This window comes from Varroa jacobsoni, unplaced genomic scaffold, assembly GCF_002532875.2.
Source record: "Varroa jacobsoni isolate VJ856 unplaced genomic scaffold, vjacob_1.0 scaffold_204, whole genome shotgun sequence".
Taxonomy (NCBI): domain Eukaryota; kingdom Metazoa; phylum Arthropoda; class Arachnida; order Mesostigmata; family Varroidae; genus Varroa; species Varroa jacobsoni.
The window spans coordinates 165,046-183,376 of NW_019213106.1; the positions used below are offsets into that span (position 1 = coordinate 165,046).

General features: G+C 40.1%; 2 protein-coding genes across 3 annotated transcripts in view; one reads left to right on the top strand and one right to left on the bottom strand.

Moving 5' to 3' along the window:
- Positions 1-224: 224 nt before the first annotated feature.
- Positions 225-3,774, bottom strand: Prosalpha5 (proteasome alpha5 subunit). Its single transcript, XM_022855399.2, has 4 exons — positions 3,647-3,774; positions 3,014-3,109; positions 2,441-2,808; positions 225-658 (listed from the first exon to the last, which is right to left on the bottom strand). The coding sequence occupies exons 2-4, from the start codon at positions 3,107-3,109 to the stop codon at positions 391-393; spliced, it is 732 nt and encodes a 243-aa protein (XP_022711134.1). The 5' UTR covers positions 3,647-3,774; the 3' UTR covers positions 225-390.
- An 8,323-nt stretch (positions 3,775-12,097) lies between these two features.
- LOC111273635 (synaptophysin) overlaps positions 12,098-18,331 on the top strand; it is a 61,462-nt gene continuing 55,228 nt past the window's right edge. For both annotated transcript variants that reach the window (XM_086973555.1, XM_022855403.2), the window contains exon 1: positions 12,098-12,466. The gene's annotated coding sequence lies outside the window, so the exon portion shown is untranslated. The remainder of the gene's footprint in view (positions 12,467-18,331) is intronic.

Sequence of the window (18,331 nt, forward strand, 5' to 3'; positions counted from 1 at the left end):
TTAAATTTAATGGCAAACTGATCATCCATTGGAAAGTCTTCCACTGCTACCTACAAAGATCTTTCGCGAGCTGTCACATTGTACACAGCATGTATGCCTCATATGTACCTATATTGACGATCTGCGTGCACTTTTTGACAGTGGCTTCATGACTAGCCAATAGTGCTTTTGAAGACTTCTTTAGATTCACGTCTTTTAGCTAGTAATGAAAGGTAACGCTGCAGTTAGTTTAAGTAAAAATTTATTTCACTATACTTCCTTTGCCTTTGAATTGGACGTATGAGAGAACTAATGACTTCTTACGTCTGCGCAGTATAGTGTCAGTCCAACTATGATGTGTGTTACCGTTAGCACAAAAGCTGGTCAAGTTAGCTAGAGTTTAAGGGATATTTAAATATCTTTGATTACTTCCTCAACCTCTGCCTTGGTAAACATGTGGAATCCCTTTTCTTTCGTTACGGTGGCTACCTCAACGTTAACAGAGCTCAACTTCTCCTCCATCACCTGCTTCAAGATAACTAACGTCTCCTTGAGAGCATCTTTAAGTGTCATCGATTTGTGATATTTCTCTTGGAGAGCCTGCTGCGCTCCCTCAGATCCCGACCCGATGGCCTTAGCAAGGAATTCGACATACGTTCCAGAAGGATCCATATGGAAACTGAAAATAATGAGCAATCGTTAGCTTACAAAACCCTCGTATACATCTGAAGCCGTGTGAAGTAAGAACCCATGCGAACAGACAACGGTTCATAGAACTAAATATACTTAGAATGTCGAAGCTTCTTTTCCAAAATTAAACAGACATAAGGGGCATTATTGAAGGTAGAAATACAAGAGGGCTACACGAATCTCATATGAACAAAAGGTTACCGATGACGCCGTTACTAGACAGAACAGGCTGGATCCAATGCGCTTCACCCAAAATTACAAAGGCCTCTTGCAAAAGCTGACCCAAATTATATGACAAAAACTTGGAAAGAGGCATATTTGTCTCGTCCTAGACACTAACTATCTAATATAATGCCGACTTTACGAAATTAAGAACATGTGCTTAAATAGATGATGCGCCATGAATTTAACCACAAGTATCAAGAAACCAAGATTCATTTCAACCATAACCCTTTTATTGTGTGGAGTCGGATACGTAGATTTGTGCCTCGAACAAACGTTGAATAAATCTCAGTTGCGATGTAGAACATTAACACGAAGTGCTTTTCCAAAAATGCCAAATACACTATAGTTTTTGTGTTACCGTTCTTTAGAACAATGATATGCGTTACCTTGATATGACAGCTGAATTTCTGTAAGCAAAACATTAAGTCTATATTGGCCTCTACCTGGTTTTTGTCAGCCTTTCTTTTAGATTACAGCAGTAACACTCTTTATTTATCATTGCTGAACCATATACCTATAGGCCACAGCGCTGCAGAATACTATCGAAGATTGGTGAAGACGTACACAAGGAGACCTTAAGCGAGAGCACAGTATGCGAATGGCGCAAATACTTCAAGAACGGAGATCGTAACGCTGAAGACCACGGGAAGAGTAGTCATATGTAGGGATCCGAAAACAAAAATATTGGCACAATTGAGTAGACTTTCACAAAAGCAGAATTTGGGGTCCGAAAGCTTTATTGGCCAAGATTTGCATTTTAGATGAACATGTTATAGAATTACAATCCAAATACCAAAGAGGCGGAAACTGGGTAAAAAATAAGTTTCCACTGAATTGACTACAGATCAGTTGGAAATCCGTGTTGTGTATTCTTCGTGTAATTTGGGGAACATTAATTAGCAAAAGACTCGTTTGGAACGTACATTCGCCGTTCAATTTTTACCGCCTATCGGAAAGGGGCCAGGCGAGAAAGTTGTATCGTTTGGAGAGAAGTTGAGTTCCGTGGCAGTGTCGAGTAGGTTCCGACGTAAAGTGATGTTAAAATTTGCCATGAACGTCTACTACTATGAGACACTCGCCAAAAATGAAACAATAGGTGCAGCCCGCTATCTTGAGTTCTTTAAGAGATTCATGGACCGTGAGCACAACACCTCAAAGCACGCAGTCTGGTTACTCGATGACAATGCCAGACCTAATCGCCATTCCTTAATTACTAAACAAACTAATCATTAAGCAAAGGAATCTAATCTAAGTCTGTGTGATCATAAGGTTTTCCGTGCTCACAAAGGGATGAGTTAAGGGTAAGAATATCCCACTGTCGATTTACTTTAAGCAGCCATAGATAGAGAAACTACATTGGAACAAGAATGGCATGTACATAATTATCCAGAAATTACCAGAGCGCCGGGACAAGTGTGGAAAAATAAACGGAAGTACCTCTAAGATAATAAAAATTATAGTTAACTAATTGATTCAAGAGTTATTTCAAAGTTTTCGGGAATCACTTGTATCGACCTAATACTAATCATTAGGTGGTTATACGTACAGCTGAGGTCCTTTGTTTGCATCGATTCCTGCAAACAAAATAGCCACTCCAAACGGTCGCGACATCGCGGCTCCATCATCATTATCGCTATCGCCAAATTTAATAGCCAAATTAGAAACCGCCTGAGCACAGGATTCAACGTGCATTTTTTCATTGTATAGGAACCAGTGGTTCTGAGCCTCGACACGGGCGCGATCGATCAAGGTGCGCGAGTCGGCCATCAGTCCGGAGACGGCGCATCCGATATGATTATCAATTTCGACAATTTTTTCGATTGTCGTGCTTTCCATGAGTGGCGACGTAACACGTTTTTCGACGGCTAGTACGCACCCTTCTGATGTCTGGATACCGATAGCTGTTGAACCCAACTACAGGTCATAGATATGCACATTTGAGAATCACACGTTATTAGAACTAAAAAATTAATAAAAGAAAAATTTAATGATTTGCTTTCTTTGTACGCATTATGTAAAAAAAACGATCTATATGCAATCATTAGCAATCTGTATGCATGCACTACTTTACACATTACACACTTAACCGCACAATATATTAGTAATGCACGTTGTTTACCTTAATTGCCTCAATGGCATATTCAACTTGGAACAGACGGCCCTCCGGGGAGAACGTATTTACTCCTCGATCATACTCACTACGTGACATAAACATCTGTCAAAAAGGGAGATGATATACAAGGTGATTTTACCCGCTTTGCACAATGCGAGCAATGCAATCTGCCTGTTATATTTTATGCTTACTCAACAAAGAAAAATCGTTAGTGGTGCCCAGATAAACATTTTTATACTTTTTATTGTATTCCAATAATAACTTTATTTAAATATAACACACGTCTGCGTGAAAGTACCTAACATCAACGCATTAAACTACATCATCCATAAACAGCTCTTTATTCTAAATTCACTCGTTCGTATCATCCGTTCTTAAATATATCACTATACTATATAATAAAGCTAGAGTTATAATAAATAATACAGTATTTGGAGTAATACTGTCTATTTCTCTATAGTTTATTTAGCAGTAAGCCCTTCTGTATTAAACTGACAATTCGCTCTTAATCAAGATATTTACTCCTAAAGTATAATTCTTTGATATATAAATATATTGACTTATGACTGCTTCATGCAGTACGTGCTCAAGATGTGCACTCAAGCATACGTCATTATTTTGTGGAAATTACATACGAACCTTTAGATCTTCGTAAGCACGACCGGGAAACGAAAAACAAACACCCACACACACACCAGAATTCAACTATGCTACTGAGTGAATTTGCACAATTCAATCTAATAATAAACAATGAGGCCTGTGATCCGCATCTGGATGAACGCATCAGCCGATTGTTCACATATCAGTTGGAGGGAAATTTGAACTGTGTGGCCGACAGAGAACTACTTCATACAGCCTTTCACTTGACTCAATCAACTCGAGTCACTTTAACTAACAAGATGAAGTTTTGCTCGTGTAATAAAAGTTACGTTGTACGCGCAAGACTATTTTCCCATATGTGCAACCGTTAAATATAAAAGCACATAAAGCTGAACACATTAAGTTACATATGCGGTTGTACATTCTAGACCATTTGCGTCTTTTTTCATTGTTTTCGTTGTAAATATGATAATAACGGAAGCGTTTTGCAAAAAAAAAAAAGTATAATAACTCACTTGGGTTACGTCCTTCTAGTTTGTTTCAGTTACGGTATTTCTTAACTATTATTTTTTATACAACGCCTTCTAATATTTTGGAGATGTACACCCTCAAGTAGTGAGGTGACGTATACACTGACTATACTGATATATTAATTAAGTTCTATAATTTTCCTAATTGTAAAGGATCATCTTAGAGAACCAAGTCGAAGTTTTTACCCTAAAGAAAACTTACTAGATTAATTTTATTTCGGCTACGCTAATACAATACAAGTTAACTTATCTTCTTTCGAATTCTAAAATACGCATGATACCAAAGATCAAAGAAAACTCAAGCCAGAGCCTTCTGTAAGTCAGAGTCGCCTATTATATATAGTTAAAGCAGAACTTGATGTTGAAACAAAATCTGTTTCTGTTCAAAAACTCTGTACAGAAACTGTTTTGTACTTTACGGCCAAAGTGATTCCGGCTACTGCTGCTCGACTCCGTTATTCTTTCCAGTGGGCATTAGTAGCTGGAATAGATTTTCAAAATTTCCTTTGCATAGGAATCGTTCTTCTGAATGCTTATATCTCGTCGTTATTCCTTGACACTTAGAACATCTGTCTTAAGATAATTATCCCTTTCTGTATGTTGATATATCGCATCTTATAACAGAATTATATTTTGACTAATTAGCACGCTGCTATGATTTCGCATGGCCATATATAGTTATTGCCAAACATTCTTGTTAAGTAACGGAGCAGGCATCAGACGGGAGATTAATTATACGTCCTTATTATATGTCCTTGTACTCGAAGAAATGAAGATTTCGTTTTTTCTTTATCTAATGTTTTTATGGTGATGCCTTGCTTGGGTATTCTTAAAGTCCAAGAGTTAACAGTCGCTATTTTTACATCCATGTAGGAATGCCTCGAGTCACTCCCGCGACGTGGGGCTGCTGGGTGAGCGTTGCCCCTTTGAAGAACAACGCCTTGCCTGTAACCTGCCGACAGTCTGGCTTGTTTTTTGCGAAGCGCACACTCCTATCCAAACAACTGTCCGAGTGGAGTTCGCGTATGACGAACTTGCGTTTCAAAAAGGCATAATGAGCTTTGGCCATGCTTAAACTAGCTAATCTTTTAGTATCAGTAATGCTGCTTCATTTGATTCGTGTGTTGAGTGTACATCTAGCCGCATACGTTGCTAATCGGATCTATAAAATCATAGAAACACTGCCATGACAGCGCCAAGACGCTTGCCTGTTTTGTCTATTAGCACACTTCGAAAAGAATGAAACTTTTCTCGTTGTGTTTACGGAAATGTTTGCTGAAGCGAAGGCACGAACGAAGGACTATCCAAAGGCTATTGACCGTCTTAGGCTAAAATCGATGGCAAGTATAGATTTTTTATAATGTGAAATAATATTGCTGAATTAAATATCCATCCTTTTGATTTTGTGACCCTCGGCCTTATTTCAATACTGTAATACTATTATGTGGCTTTTAGGCAAAAATTATGACAAGTGATTTTCGTAACCCATTAAGACTAAATTTACCGCATTGAAGGACCTCCAGATGGAAAGTTATTGGACATTTTATGGGATATCTTGTGACACCGTGCAAGTTTGACGCACTTTATTTGATATTGTCGAGGTATACAGTACTGTATAAAAAGTTATTGTAGGATATCATTTGGAAGTTGACGTTGGTTAGGATAGAAAAAACCTGAATAACCTTTGAAGTTCTTGGATCGACATGTTCAGGGGTGGCAGGAGGTAGTTCTGCAAAGCGAACGTAGTACAGCTAAGCGGGCAGGAAAAGAACATTGCTAAAACTAATTCGTAGGAATAAATATCAACTGATATGTCTATTTTCACTCTTATAAGTTGAAGGCTGGGTATGAGTACGGCATCTGGCGTCAATCTGAATAAATAAATTTATTAAAATAAATATTATTAAGGGGTTTTTCTAGTTTCCGGAAGGTAATGCGTTATTTATCTCTCTAGCCGTCGCTTGTCACTGTGAGCCGCGCAGCTGATACGCGTGAGGATATCGTCAAACAATCGTCCGAGGGTTCTAAATACCTAGTTTGCGCATGTATGCACATAAAATATATCAGAAAAGCGAAATTTTAATCAAACCGCAATAACTTCTATAAGAAGCTTATTTTAATCTTTTAAGTGCGGAAACCCAAAGTGCACGCCACTTCCTTCCAACGAAAACAGCACTTAAATGCATTTCGGAAGATCTGAAATCGAAAACACTGAAGTATATCTGACAGCAACGGAATCTTATTATTAGGTTAGGAGAAATTAGTGAAAAGCGGGAAGTTTTGCTGTTGGCCTACTTAAGGAAGGACGGGAAGGTGAATTCGTGTACGCCTAGACATTAAACGCGCATACGCTGCGTGATATTGAATGCCATATTCAGTTATTGTGTGCCTTTTTTTGTGCCATTTAGCTTTTCGAAAGTTCCTTTTTATGTCCAAATGTTTAACAGCGTTATTGCTCTTAAGCTTCGATACTGTTTCAGAGTGGCCGTTTTTCTTATATACGGATATTTAGGCCCTCGACAAAGTACAATTAACAAATTAAATAACAACATATTAATCCTCTTACATATTTTGTCTAAATGATCTGGTAAGTGGTCGAACCTGCGACTGTATAGGAAATTTTTTGGTTTGAAACCCTTTTTCGATTCTTCAACAATTAAGAAATTATGTGGTTATAATAGGGCAGATCAATCATAGTATCTTGTACAAATTGCAACGTCTGATATATATATATATATCTGCTTGACCTGAATTTAAAGAGTTATTATATATATATATATATTATATATAGTTAAATTATAGAATTTTCTGGTATTTGCTTTTACGCATAGCTCATTGATATCTCCACAGGGACTATTCCTTTGAAAACTGGCATCTGCAAAACTGGTATGAGATAGGAATTTCACGTAAAACTTTTGGTGTATTTGCACTAGAATTTAAGTTTACTTATTTTCATATGAAAATTGGGTGTTATGCCGTTGATTTTTTTCCTAATAATCGATGGTCTTGTTATCGTGTAGGATCCGATGTCGATCATGTAGCATTAAAATGCTTGTCAATTCTGCCGAAGTTGACATTTACCACAAGTTTACAGGTCGCTTCATAGCGCTTTACCCATCACTAATTTAGGTCCTTCGTTCTGACAAAGTTGTACTATTTTCTACGTGTTTAATTTTGGCCTTTGCTTGTGCAGTAAACCCTGTAAAATTGTCACCGATGTCTGGAATAACTGATCGTTGAGTTGATTTATCGGACTGTCATTCAATGCTCGGTTATGCGCCTCAACGGCGTGCTCACCACAACGAGTATTTTGCAGTGTACTCTTTGTCAAGACAACAATTTGAGCTACATATACCAAACTATTTTATAACCCTAAGTGACCGAAATGCAGTTTGTATATTTACTTGCCGATTGTTATTTACTGTTATTAATCGATGGCTGTCTTGTGCGGATATATATATATCCGCACAAGTGATCGAGTTCTTTCATAGAACTACAAAAATTATAATGGCATCATGGTTGCCATAATCATTACTGGAACCATCATTATTATCAGGCTCAAGGTGCCTTCAAGTGATACCAACGTCGTTTATTTTCGAATCAGAGTTTGATCGGTTTTTGACTCTATATTATCTACATGTATAGGCTGTAATGCAATATGCTGCTACTGCGTGAAAAAAGCATGCATAATTGAGGCTACTACGTGGCGGGTTTCGATCTGTCTATGCCACCCCCATCTTTCTTTCTTTCCGCTACGCCTCAAATAGTGAATAATCTGCAACTCGTATACGTTTTTACTTTTTCTTCAGGTCATTTCTGACACATGGCCCAGAGAGACAGCGTTCTTGAAATTATTTTACTGCCACAAAGAATCACGCAATCCGCATCGTTCCGACCGGTTATCTAAAGTCTTCGACACGCATCTGTAATCATCGTATCATCTGCTTCATGGTTATAGGATCTTCGCTATTTTCGCTTTGATGAACCATGTTCGCTTAATGTTCTCTATAAGGACAATGTAACAGTCGGTAGCTAATGCGCCGTTGATATGCATATGATAGCTTTGTGAACCATGCGTTCGTTATAATGGTTTCATTCATCATCGAAGTAACTGTGAGAAAATGAAGTAGTTGAATATATATGCTGAACTACTGTTTGACTAGCTCGAGCGCTGAATAGAACTTGTACTGGATTTAGGCAAAGTTTCACGTATTCGTTAAAATGTCCTTAGTTCTGTTTCAGCCGTTTGACAGGCTCAAAAACTACGGGTGTTATGTTTTAATCAAAAAACTGTACAATGCAAGATGCTCGTTTATGATATAGCCATTCCTAACATATCGTTGGAATCGAGAGAAAGTTCACAGGGAAATTTCTTGGCGTTCGATGTGCAGAGGACATCGGAACTGGAGTACATAGGACATGACTGAAAACCTATCTGTTAAAGAGCTAACGAAAACTTCTAGGCATTGAGATCGGCAGTAAGGTATAGATTATAATGTCGTGATACTGTCAGTAAGCTATATGGGCAGTATACCGCTGCACACTGCAACGTTTACAAATAACCGAACATTCTTGGATACGTGCGTAGGCTATGCGTGTGCATGCGTGCTTCTCGTATGATAATACCCATTGCAACCTTTGTTCCATAAACTTGAGCTACCACAGAACATAGGGTCAAGAAGTCGATTAAAATCGAAGAGAAGCAACTTCGTCAGCAGCGTCATAAGCCGACATCGAGAGAATAATGATTTCAAAAATTAGTTAAAGAAACGCCGCGAGATAGTCACCGGCAATGTACCCGTTACTTGCATGCACTGCCCGCCAATTTCAAATGTATCCCGCTCCGATTTGCCTTTAGCCAGTCGTTCGACCTGCCGTTCCTGCTAAACGGATTTGTGCTGCATCTAATTAATCTTTATGTAGGCATTAGGAGAAAAGTTTTTAAAACTATATGCTGTTGTTTGTTACCGTTTAAAAATGCCCGCTATAAAATAACACTCCCAGCCAAAACACATTGGCTGGTTTTTCGTATTCGATTTTATTTACATGTTTACACGTTACACACGTATATGCTCTCGACCCGCTCGAGCGAAGGTCACCACATACGATCGGTATAGATACATATAGATAAATATAGTCCTGATAAAAGGAAACACGTCTCACTATAGATTTCATTAAACGATTTTATCTGATTATGTTAATAAAAACTTGGCCATCAATTTAATTCGATTCGTCTAGTAATTCAGACATTATTATACACCAAATAATATTATAGGTAAAAAGGATTGCCCGAGTAGAAAAGGCTGAACCAAACGATATTTACATTAATATTGTTTGTTTACGTACTGAGTTATTGCCTCGTGAAGCGCTTTGCGTGGCCGCTATAAATGTCACATACGTGAGCATCCCTACAAAAATGACATAGTTGACAAATGTATACGCTTTATGAAGTAAGAGACAGACTACTTATTCCTCGAGTATAAGTAAAATCTTTCTTAGCCTTTTTGAAATAGTGAGTTGCGTATTTAGAGCGATGAACGGTGTCGAAAATCCCTTAAGATAACGACTGTGACAGGAACAAAGCAATCGGTCGTGCATATAACCAATAATAGCAAAGCCAGAAAAGTTCGGTGCTGAATTTTATTTAAAAACAGTTAAATTAGAAAAGTAAGCTTTGCTATCGATCTGTAATTATGGCACGCCTTACGTAGGTTAGAATGCCCTCGCATTGCAATGTTTCTGTCAAAAACGATCCCGTTTCGAATTTAGGCGCACTCTCTTGATAACACAGGCTCCGACTGAAGGTCAAGACCAGATATTGTAAGAAAGAGACGAGGGAATACATTGCGGCTCGACCGGCGCCACTGATTGAAACTATAATAACAATAATCAAAAGGCATATCCAGACCATTGAAACACCAAAGCAATCTAGTTAAGGGCGTCTTAAAGAAAGGTTTACAATGATCAAAATTCATTTACAAATAGAGAAAAGTGGATACGTATTTCTACACAAAGAAATGACTAAGCGTCTGTGCCAATTTCAAAAACGTGTTCTCTGTGCCTGTAACAAATGTAAACGTAATAACAATATACAAATTAACATTCATGCTTACAACTCAATGTTATGCGTATTAGAGCCGCCGAAGGACCAAATAGGGAAAGGAAGGCCGGTACCTACCGACTGAACACTCGGTTAGGTTACAGCTTGGTAATCAATTATCCCAATGAAATCTTCAGTAAGCAGCAAAACTTGAGAATCTTTGCAAACTGGATTTAAGAAATAAGGCTGAAGATTTATTTAAGATAAGTTTATTTTAACTATTAAGTCTTCCGCCATACCCCAAGGGCGCCCTGGACGTCCATTCATCTGAACACAATGCTACTATGAGTGTGATAACGAGAGGTATTGTTTATTAATGGCCAGCGATGACTTTTGAAACATTTAAATTGTATAAATACTTATTTTCGACATGAATTAACTTTCGTGTTGCGCTAATTAAAAAGAAATAGATTTCACTGACATGCATAGGACATATGTATCGAGTACGCCTTTTTGTTTCACCCGAGTTGAACATACCCTTTATGCTTTAATCCATAGCAGCTTTTATGACTTGTTGTTTTTTGCTTGAGATACAACTTAATAAAAGCATCTGGTAAGCATTTAATTTCTGTAAGCGGAATAGAACATCATAGAAACCGGTGCAATGATCACCGATAGTGTGTGGACAATCTCGGATGAATATAAATTTTCTCCTAAGATGAATTTCTGACACTAACTCAGGGTACAGGTCCCGTCAGCATTAATCAAATACTTCCAATGAAGCATCCGGACTTGGTACTTTATCTGTCGTTATTTATAAATGCTTTCCACTTTTTAAGCGAAGTGGCAACATTTAAATAAACTTCCAGGACGCTGCTAAACCCAAAAAAGCTTGCGCACAGCGATCGCTGAGCTCAACACGATGCAGCTAAGTTGACACTTTTTCACCAAAACTTGAACCTGTTTGTTGAATTAATAAAGTTCACCATTGCTTTACAGAATATTATTATTAGTAAACGGGGAGTAAAAGGGGAGAGAGAATCGTCAGAGGGGCAAAGGGGCACATTTACATCGGTACGGCATAACGCAGTGAACGACGACGTTTCCGGTGTATAGAGATGAAGATGCGCGCGCAGGTAGAGGGATCAACATAAGCTTCCGGATTTGCTGTGGCCGAACGACATATTGGGGTTGAGAGAGGCTAAGTTGCCTCAATCCTAATTGCGGAAGAGAAGGAAGGAGACTTCCCGCTGCCACACAGCGAGCGTTCTGTGGTAATGGTTCCAGTGGAGTGCGGTTGCTTGCTCCAGCTGGCGCTGCTTGCTGACTCCTTCTGTGCTCTAAGTTTAGCTGTCCGTTTCTTGTATTGGGATGAACAGTGGTGTGCGTTTAGCTCGTACGGTTTGGAGAAAGAGGGAAGGTAACGGATGGAGAGGGCGGAGAGGCCCCGGGGGCACATCCGCACTCACACAACTTTAGAGAGATCGGAGAGAGTCACCCATCCATCCAGCTAGCTAGCGAGCTAACTTCATCAGGTATTGCCCTCGAAATCGGGACGTTATGAGGTATTGCTGGTGGATGCATTTAGAACGAACTAGGGGAATCGGTGTTCTTTGAATAACACGAGTATGAGAGTAGTTTAAGGAGGAGAGTGCAAGAGCACTGGGCCATGGGGGTAGCAGCCGCAACGACGGGCCCTTGAAGGGATCCTTGGGGAAGGGAAACCGGGCCCTTAGGCGGCAGCTCCTGCCGGCTTTATGGGGTAGTATGGCCTTAAGGTTTCCCTAAAAATATCCCCTACAAGCCCCCATGGCTGCTGCTGCCGCCGTCTGTTTGTACGTCCAGCCACCACCGTCACCACCACTGGTAAGCCGGACTGGTACGCTGTGCGCTGCCCGCCGCCTCTACCCTTGCTCTCTGCTGTACTACTTTATCTGCGCGCTGCTCAGGCAATCCACTAATACTACTATTATATAGAATTGACTACGGACTCTTTTTCGGGGGGTGATTGATTCTTCTTCTAATTGTTCTTCTTTCAAAATCAGCGCGAAACCGACAGAACAGAGAGTAGACGGTGGTCGAAACAGGAGCAACCGACGACGACGTTCGTGTGGGAGCGTGTGCTTTAGAGGTCGACGCAGGAGTTTGTGACCTGAAAGGGCTGAAGCCAAGTAAGCTAACCGCGAACAACGCGCAATTACTATAGGAAACTCCACGATATCGAACAGTGTGTGTTTCGGTGGTGTCCAGCAACCCAGCATAAAAAGGAAGCAAACTCCAACGACAGGGGTGAGTAGAAATTTTGGGCGCATCGTTACGATTTCGAATGAACATAAATACACAGTTTAATTGTGCCCTGGGCGGGAGCTACTATTGGGCACGTGAGCACGGCAGAGCGTTTGCTTGTCCCGTTTAGGGTCGGTGCCGCATTTAACATATGCAATCGTGGATCTATTAGACGGGGTCTGCATGGGTCAGCGGTGCGTTCTGAATTCAGTTGTAGAGATAAATAATCGTTTAGTGGATGACTCTCAAGCGGCCATGTTGGTTCTTGTTTATTCTTAGGGGATTTCGTCACGTTCCCACAGAAACCCTCATGCCAAAACGCTTGGCATTTTTTCTTATGAATCGAGGGGCAGACTCCAGTCCCGTTTGCTCTAGAATGGCAAATATGCCGTAATGTATAATGCAAATCTTCAGCTGCAGCCAAATCGAACGCTGAGCACGGGTCTAAGCAGTCACGTGACACTATACCAATGCATTCGCGAAGACAACTGCAAAACCCGGTCACTCGTACTGGACATTTTCTTATTATAGTTCCCATATATTTTTAGTAGGTTTGTTCGGAGTCCATACCTTAAAAAAGACAAAATATGAGTGCACTTGTACGAAGCTGAATGCAATTGGTGAGGTAACGGCATTCGACAATTTTGACCGCATTGATTGTGAGCCACGTGACCCCAAAATCTGAACGAAGAACAATGAAAAGCGGATATAATAAGAGCAACGTAGTTTCTTCGAAAGACCTCATTTTGTTGGTCATCCGAACACTGACAGCAAGAAGCATAGCTTGTGGAACTCGACGTACGCGAGAACCCGCAGCGCAGTCCAGTGGCGGTTTTTTCAAATCAGGACGTTCATTTATGTGTTGCTTCCTATCGTTCTTGGAATAGACAATAAAAGCAAAGACCTCATCCGATGTCCGCGAGTTAAAACAATGTCTAGTTCCTGCTGCAATCAAAACAGGGCCAAACTATTTTAAATTAAATGGTTTCATTAGACACATCATCTATTAGAATAACTATAGAAAACGACTGCGAACAGCTCGTTACGGCATCAAATAACTGTTAGTCAACGTGTTTCAAAGCGACGGAGGATGAATTTAAACGAGCTCCCATCACAAAACAAAACATGTCTACGTTAGGACTTGAACCTAAATCACCACATGTACCATAACCTCGCCCACAAACTCGAACAACATTTTTTGGTAGTTGACAGCTTGTCAAGTTTTGTCGGACCTACGGAAAATTAACTAGGTCAGTGCAAAATTCGCTAATTTTATTCTTGTTTTTCGTAAGAAACCTGAACCTTCAGGCTACATAGTGGCAAGGGACAGGTCGCTTTGTAAGCTCCATGTTCAAATGTTTGAATGCATCTTCCAATAAACCGGATCTATTGATGCTTTCATTTAATCACAGAAATCAATAAGGTCACGTGAATATTTATTTTTGCTGTGAAAAAAATTAGAGAACAAATAGAGGAACCGCAGCAAAAGATTCGCAAGATATTTATGCGACGCATCTCCTATGGAGTCCGTTGTTAGATTCGCATTTTGAAAGCATCACCGCTTTTTAGATTTTGTTTTATAGATTTTATACGAATGATTATATTTACTAAGAAAGTTACGTAAAACAAGGTGTTCCCAATGCAGGGTTATTGAATCGAAGTGAGAAGTACCTTTATGTAGACAAAGGGTGTGTGTGCGCGTTATAAACACGGTATTCCATTTTGAATTCGATGTTCTAAGGGCCAAGCACACCGTCCAAGTTGAATTTCAGTTGCATAATGTGTTTGTCATAGTTGGCAACATTTTCGTTATTATTACGGAGAGTAGTCTAAATATAGCTGACTATTGAATGTTACCAGGCCGTGACCTGAAAGTTGCGAGTCCTAGAATTTAGTGGTTTTTCGAGACGCGAATTCACCGAACAAATCAATCAACCGCCAACGCCTAGGCAAAACTTTCCATGTAGTGCGCGGTCGTCTATCTATAATGGAAGAATTGAACCCACTGTAATCGAAATTTTTGACAGTATTTCAAGAATATGCCGAGCGTGCATGTTGGACTATGATTGGTTAAATGAGCGCGCAGCTATGATCAGGGAGAAGTCATCTTGTTCGCGATTCGCTTTTTTACCAGTGACCGTAGGACGAGTGTTTAGCCAAATATTGTTATCCCGCAAACTTCTTTATTCAGGCTTAATGTAAAAAGGCTTCTTAAAAAGTTGGCTTTTATCTGACTTGTTCGAGTGCATTTAATCGCCTAGACTAGTTACCTAAAACTTGCTCTTGTTCTAGCTAAACTTCCAGATCATAGGTAACCATTTGCCTTACGTACCTTAGTGACAATTTCGCAGTAGCCGTCTAGGTAGATCAGTTGAAGCTCGTCAACAATATCCTGATACATTGAGTGCTCTGTTGATTCTAATCAACGCCTACTGCTCTAAAACGAAGAGCATATATTGATCTGATTCTTTGTGGTTGGCTAATCTTCATGCAAGAGAAGCCACAAATGTATCACAGTCTGACTTGTGAAGTATGTACCGATAAATGATGGGTGGCATAAGGTCGATCTACTGCGATTGGTCTCACAGCCGGATGACTAGGTATACTCTCAATGCTATCCTAATGAGGCGAGGCCGAGACTATCCATACGTACGATGGCAGAAAAGTAGACTCGCCACATCGTTCTGAAACGTCCGTCAGTGAAAGTGAACCGACTTCTGAGATGGCCTCTATGATACGAGTCCAACTCAATAAAGTTAGACTACCTTCCACTTTTCACTTCGATCAGTTGTCATTATTGAGCTGCCAAATTGGATTCTATATGAAGATGAAGATGAAAAGCGCTCATAGATGCGCTGATTTTCTATACGTTATAGCTTAAACATAAATTAGCAAGCACCACTATAAAAACAATTTTATTGCGTTACTATGGCAGATTTTGCTCTATTTAGTTCTATACATAGATATTATCATAGAATTGATTGTTGCTAAAACGATGAAACTCTCCTCACCCGATAGAACTGATATTAGTTTGTATAGAAATAACCCACAATACAATTGGGCTAAATAGCATGCACAGCTTTGGCTACGTTTTAGCTGTTGTACGAGCCGTTTAAATATCCATATTGGCACGATAGTGTGTTTGCTTCTGTATACATACAGCATGCTCTATGCAGCCGTCTGAAACTCCGCCCCTGATGACCAGCGCTCATAGAAAATCATTACGGGTAGGTAGAAATGCATGTCTAACATGGAAATTTGTTCTTCCCAAAAAAAGTTATTTGTCCGACGAATCTGACATGAGCCTATGTACTTGTGGCAAGCTGCTTTGTTCATACTTGTTGGATGTCATGCGGGACGACTGATTGGTCCTTCTTTTTTTTTTTTTGTTTTTTTTCACGCTGTTGTATGTTATCGTTTCAATAGCAGCGCCCCAGGCGGCCGACCGACTAACGAGAGTCAGACGATCTAGGAGAGTTCGTGAGCAGTAGCCACTGAATGACCGCTACATATTAACGGGGGCCATTTTCGTAGCAATTCGCTACTATTGCACTCAGCTTCTCACGTGTCTACTACTGCTGTTGCTGCTGGCCGCCTATTTGGTTGGTTTCCCCACTAGCAGCGGCAGTGGTAGCCATCATCATCACAACCATAATCACCATCATCATCACAACCATCATCATCATCATCACAGTTCTCGTCGTCCACGTGCGGACCCACAGGTTGGGCTGGGAGCGGGTGGCGCTTGTTGTGGGACGTAAGGTTGCTACGTTTCGTTTCCTAAACGTACGTCGTAGCCGCTTTGCAACGTTTAAACTCATTGTTGAAAGCCTACGGGCTGGTCTTACGGGTTTAGCACAACAACTCGAATATAAACAAAATGTAATTATAAAGAATGAAATGTTTACACGTAGTTAGATATTTTTGAATAGATCCGCGGCATTGTTTTGTCTTAATCATTGATGCCGTTCATGCAGACGCACAACAACGCCACTCTAATGGCGTCGAGACTTGCTTATCTTGAAAAAAAAAGACTAGGCTCACTCAGTCTCATACTTTTAACGACGAAAAAAAAGAGAGCTGGTCCAGACAAATACGAAACTATAAAAACTAAAAACATTAATAAGTCACAAAATAATTCGACAAATATCGTCCTTGCTTGTTATTTTTTTTTCGGTTTTCAATTGTTTCGGTTTTCGGGTTCCAATTACTATGGAGCAGTAGAAAATTAGCTGAAGAGAACGGTTCTCATACAGGCAACTATTACTAGGCCCTGGAGTTGCTATAAACGATGACGGGCAGTGCACGCCAAGCTACCAGCGGCTAATAGTTTCGACGCTAACTTGACAAGGGTGTGATCGAAGCTCGAACTCTGTATGGGAGATATGTCGGCTAGATGCAAAGCGTTATTTGAGATATGCGAGGAAGGGGCATCTTGACATGCTGCGACCCTTTTGAGCCTTACGCGTGGCCTTAAGAGATGACTCCGCCTCTAAGCATCCAATGGAATACAGTATTATAGTTTTACACATCTTTATTATCACACTTCTCTTTTACGAAAATTACGCATTTATGCCACACTTCATAGACATGCATAAGCTGGACAAGAATCTGCTCTAAAGGTGAGTTTATTGTTTTAAAAACATCGGCAATAAAGGTCGTCGTACGTTCTGATGTATATGATGACAACGAACAGGATGACTTGTATAGCACATTAAGAATCTATTGTTATTATCTGATGATCTGTAACGCAATGCGCCAAATCACTTGTTAAAACTAGATTCTGTTTCCGTGTTGTTTATGTAGTACTCGAAGATACCGATACATACATTAGTTTCATTACGTCGTTTTGGAATTCGACTGGAGTGCCATGCTTGACACATGAATTTTTACGCAAATATAACTAGCTCGAGACCTGTAGGCTTTTTTCCTATATTAATTCTTACTCAAGAATTAATACTCAGGCTGTGTGCTTAAATTATTAAAGAAGTAGCAGGACTAGATAGGTTGCATGCTGCCGAACTCGTAAGTTATTTGATTATGTAGCAGCGGGGCACGACCTTTGAATATCCGCGTACGTCTTGGAAGAACCAACCTTCGTGTAAATTATACCAGTTCGCTCGAAGTACCGACCTTGTACGCCTGGAAAAAAAAGAACCTTCCAAGGGCACACATTGCCTGTGAAGACTTTTCATCTCAATTGCCGCTTGAATCACTGCCGAAGGCGTCAGATACATTTATCAATGAATGATTCTACTGCATCATATCGCTCGTGTCCAATTGGCAATCCAATTGTACAAGTTCTCTCAACATAAGACTCTTAACTATCAACTTACTTTTCGACGACGACTCGATGTTGCTACATGTCTTTCGTAGCAATAATCGTCACTTTATGACGATGCAGTTTATAAAGACTAACACGATAGCAATAGTTTCACCTAGCTACCATTCGATCAATGAGTCCATCACCCGGTGCCAGTTCAGAGAAATTCATCTGACATAGTGACAATTCGTCCGCGGTTGTGCATTCAATTTTGCCAAAGATGGACGAATAGGACGGGGTGCGCACGCGTCAGTATGCTAGATCGGTCGTTGTCCCAATGAAATTTCCACACATCGTTTTCGTTCTCCAGCTTCCGATTTTGTGCATCGCTGTGCAGTTTCTTAGCAGACACAGTTTTGTAGGGCTCGTGGTGGCCAGAAAAGCCACCTTTCTGTTGTTGTTGTCAAAGTGTTCTTCGCGCAGGAGCCATATCGAGAACAGAAATACGATGAAGATAGAAATTTTGTCGTTGTCTCGGTGTGCTGTTCCCTGCATTCTCCTATCCGGACATTAGAGTAGTTCACTGGCAAGCTTCTGAGGCATCG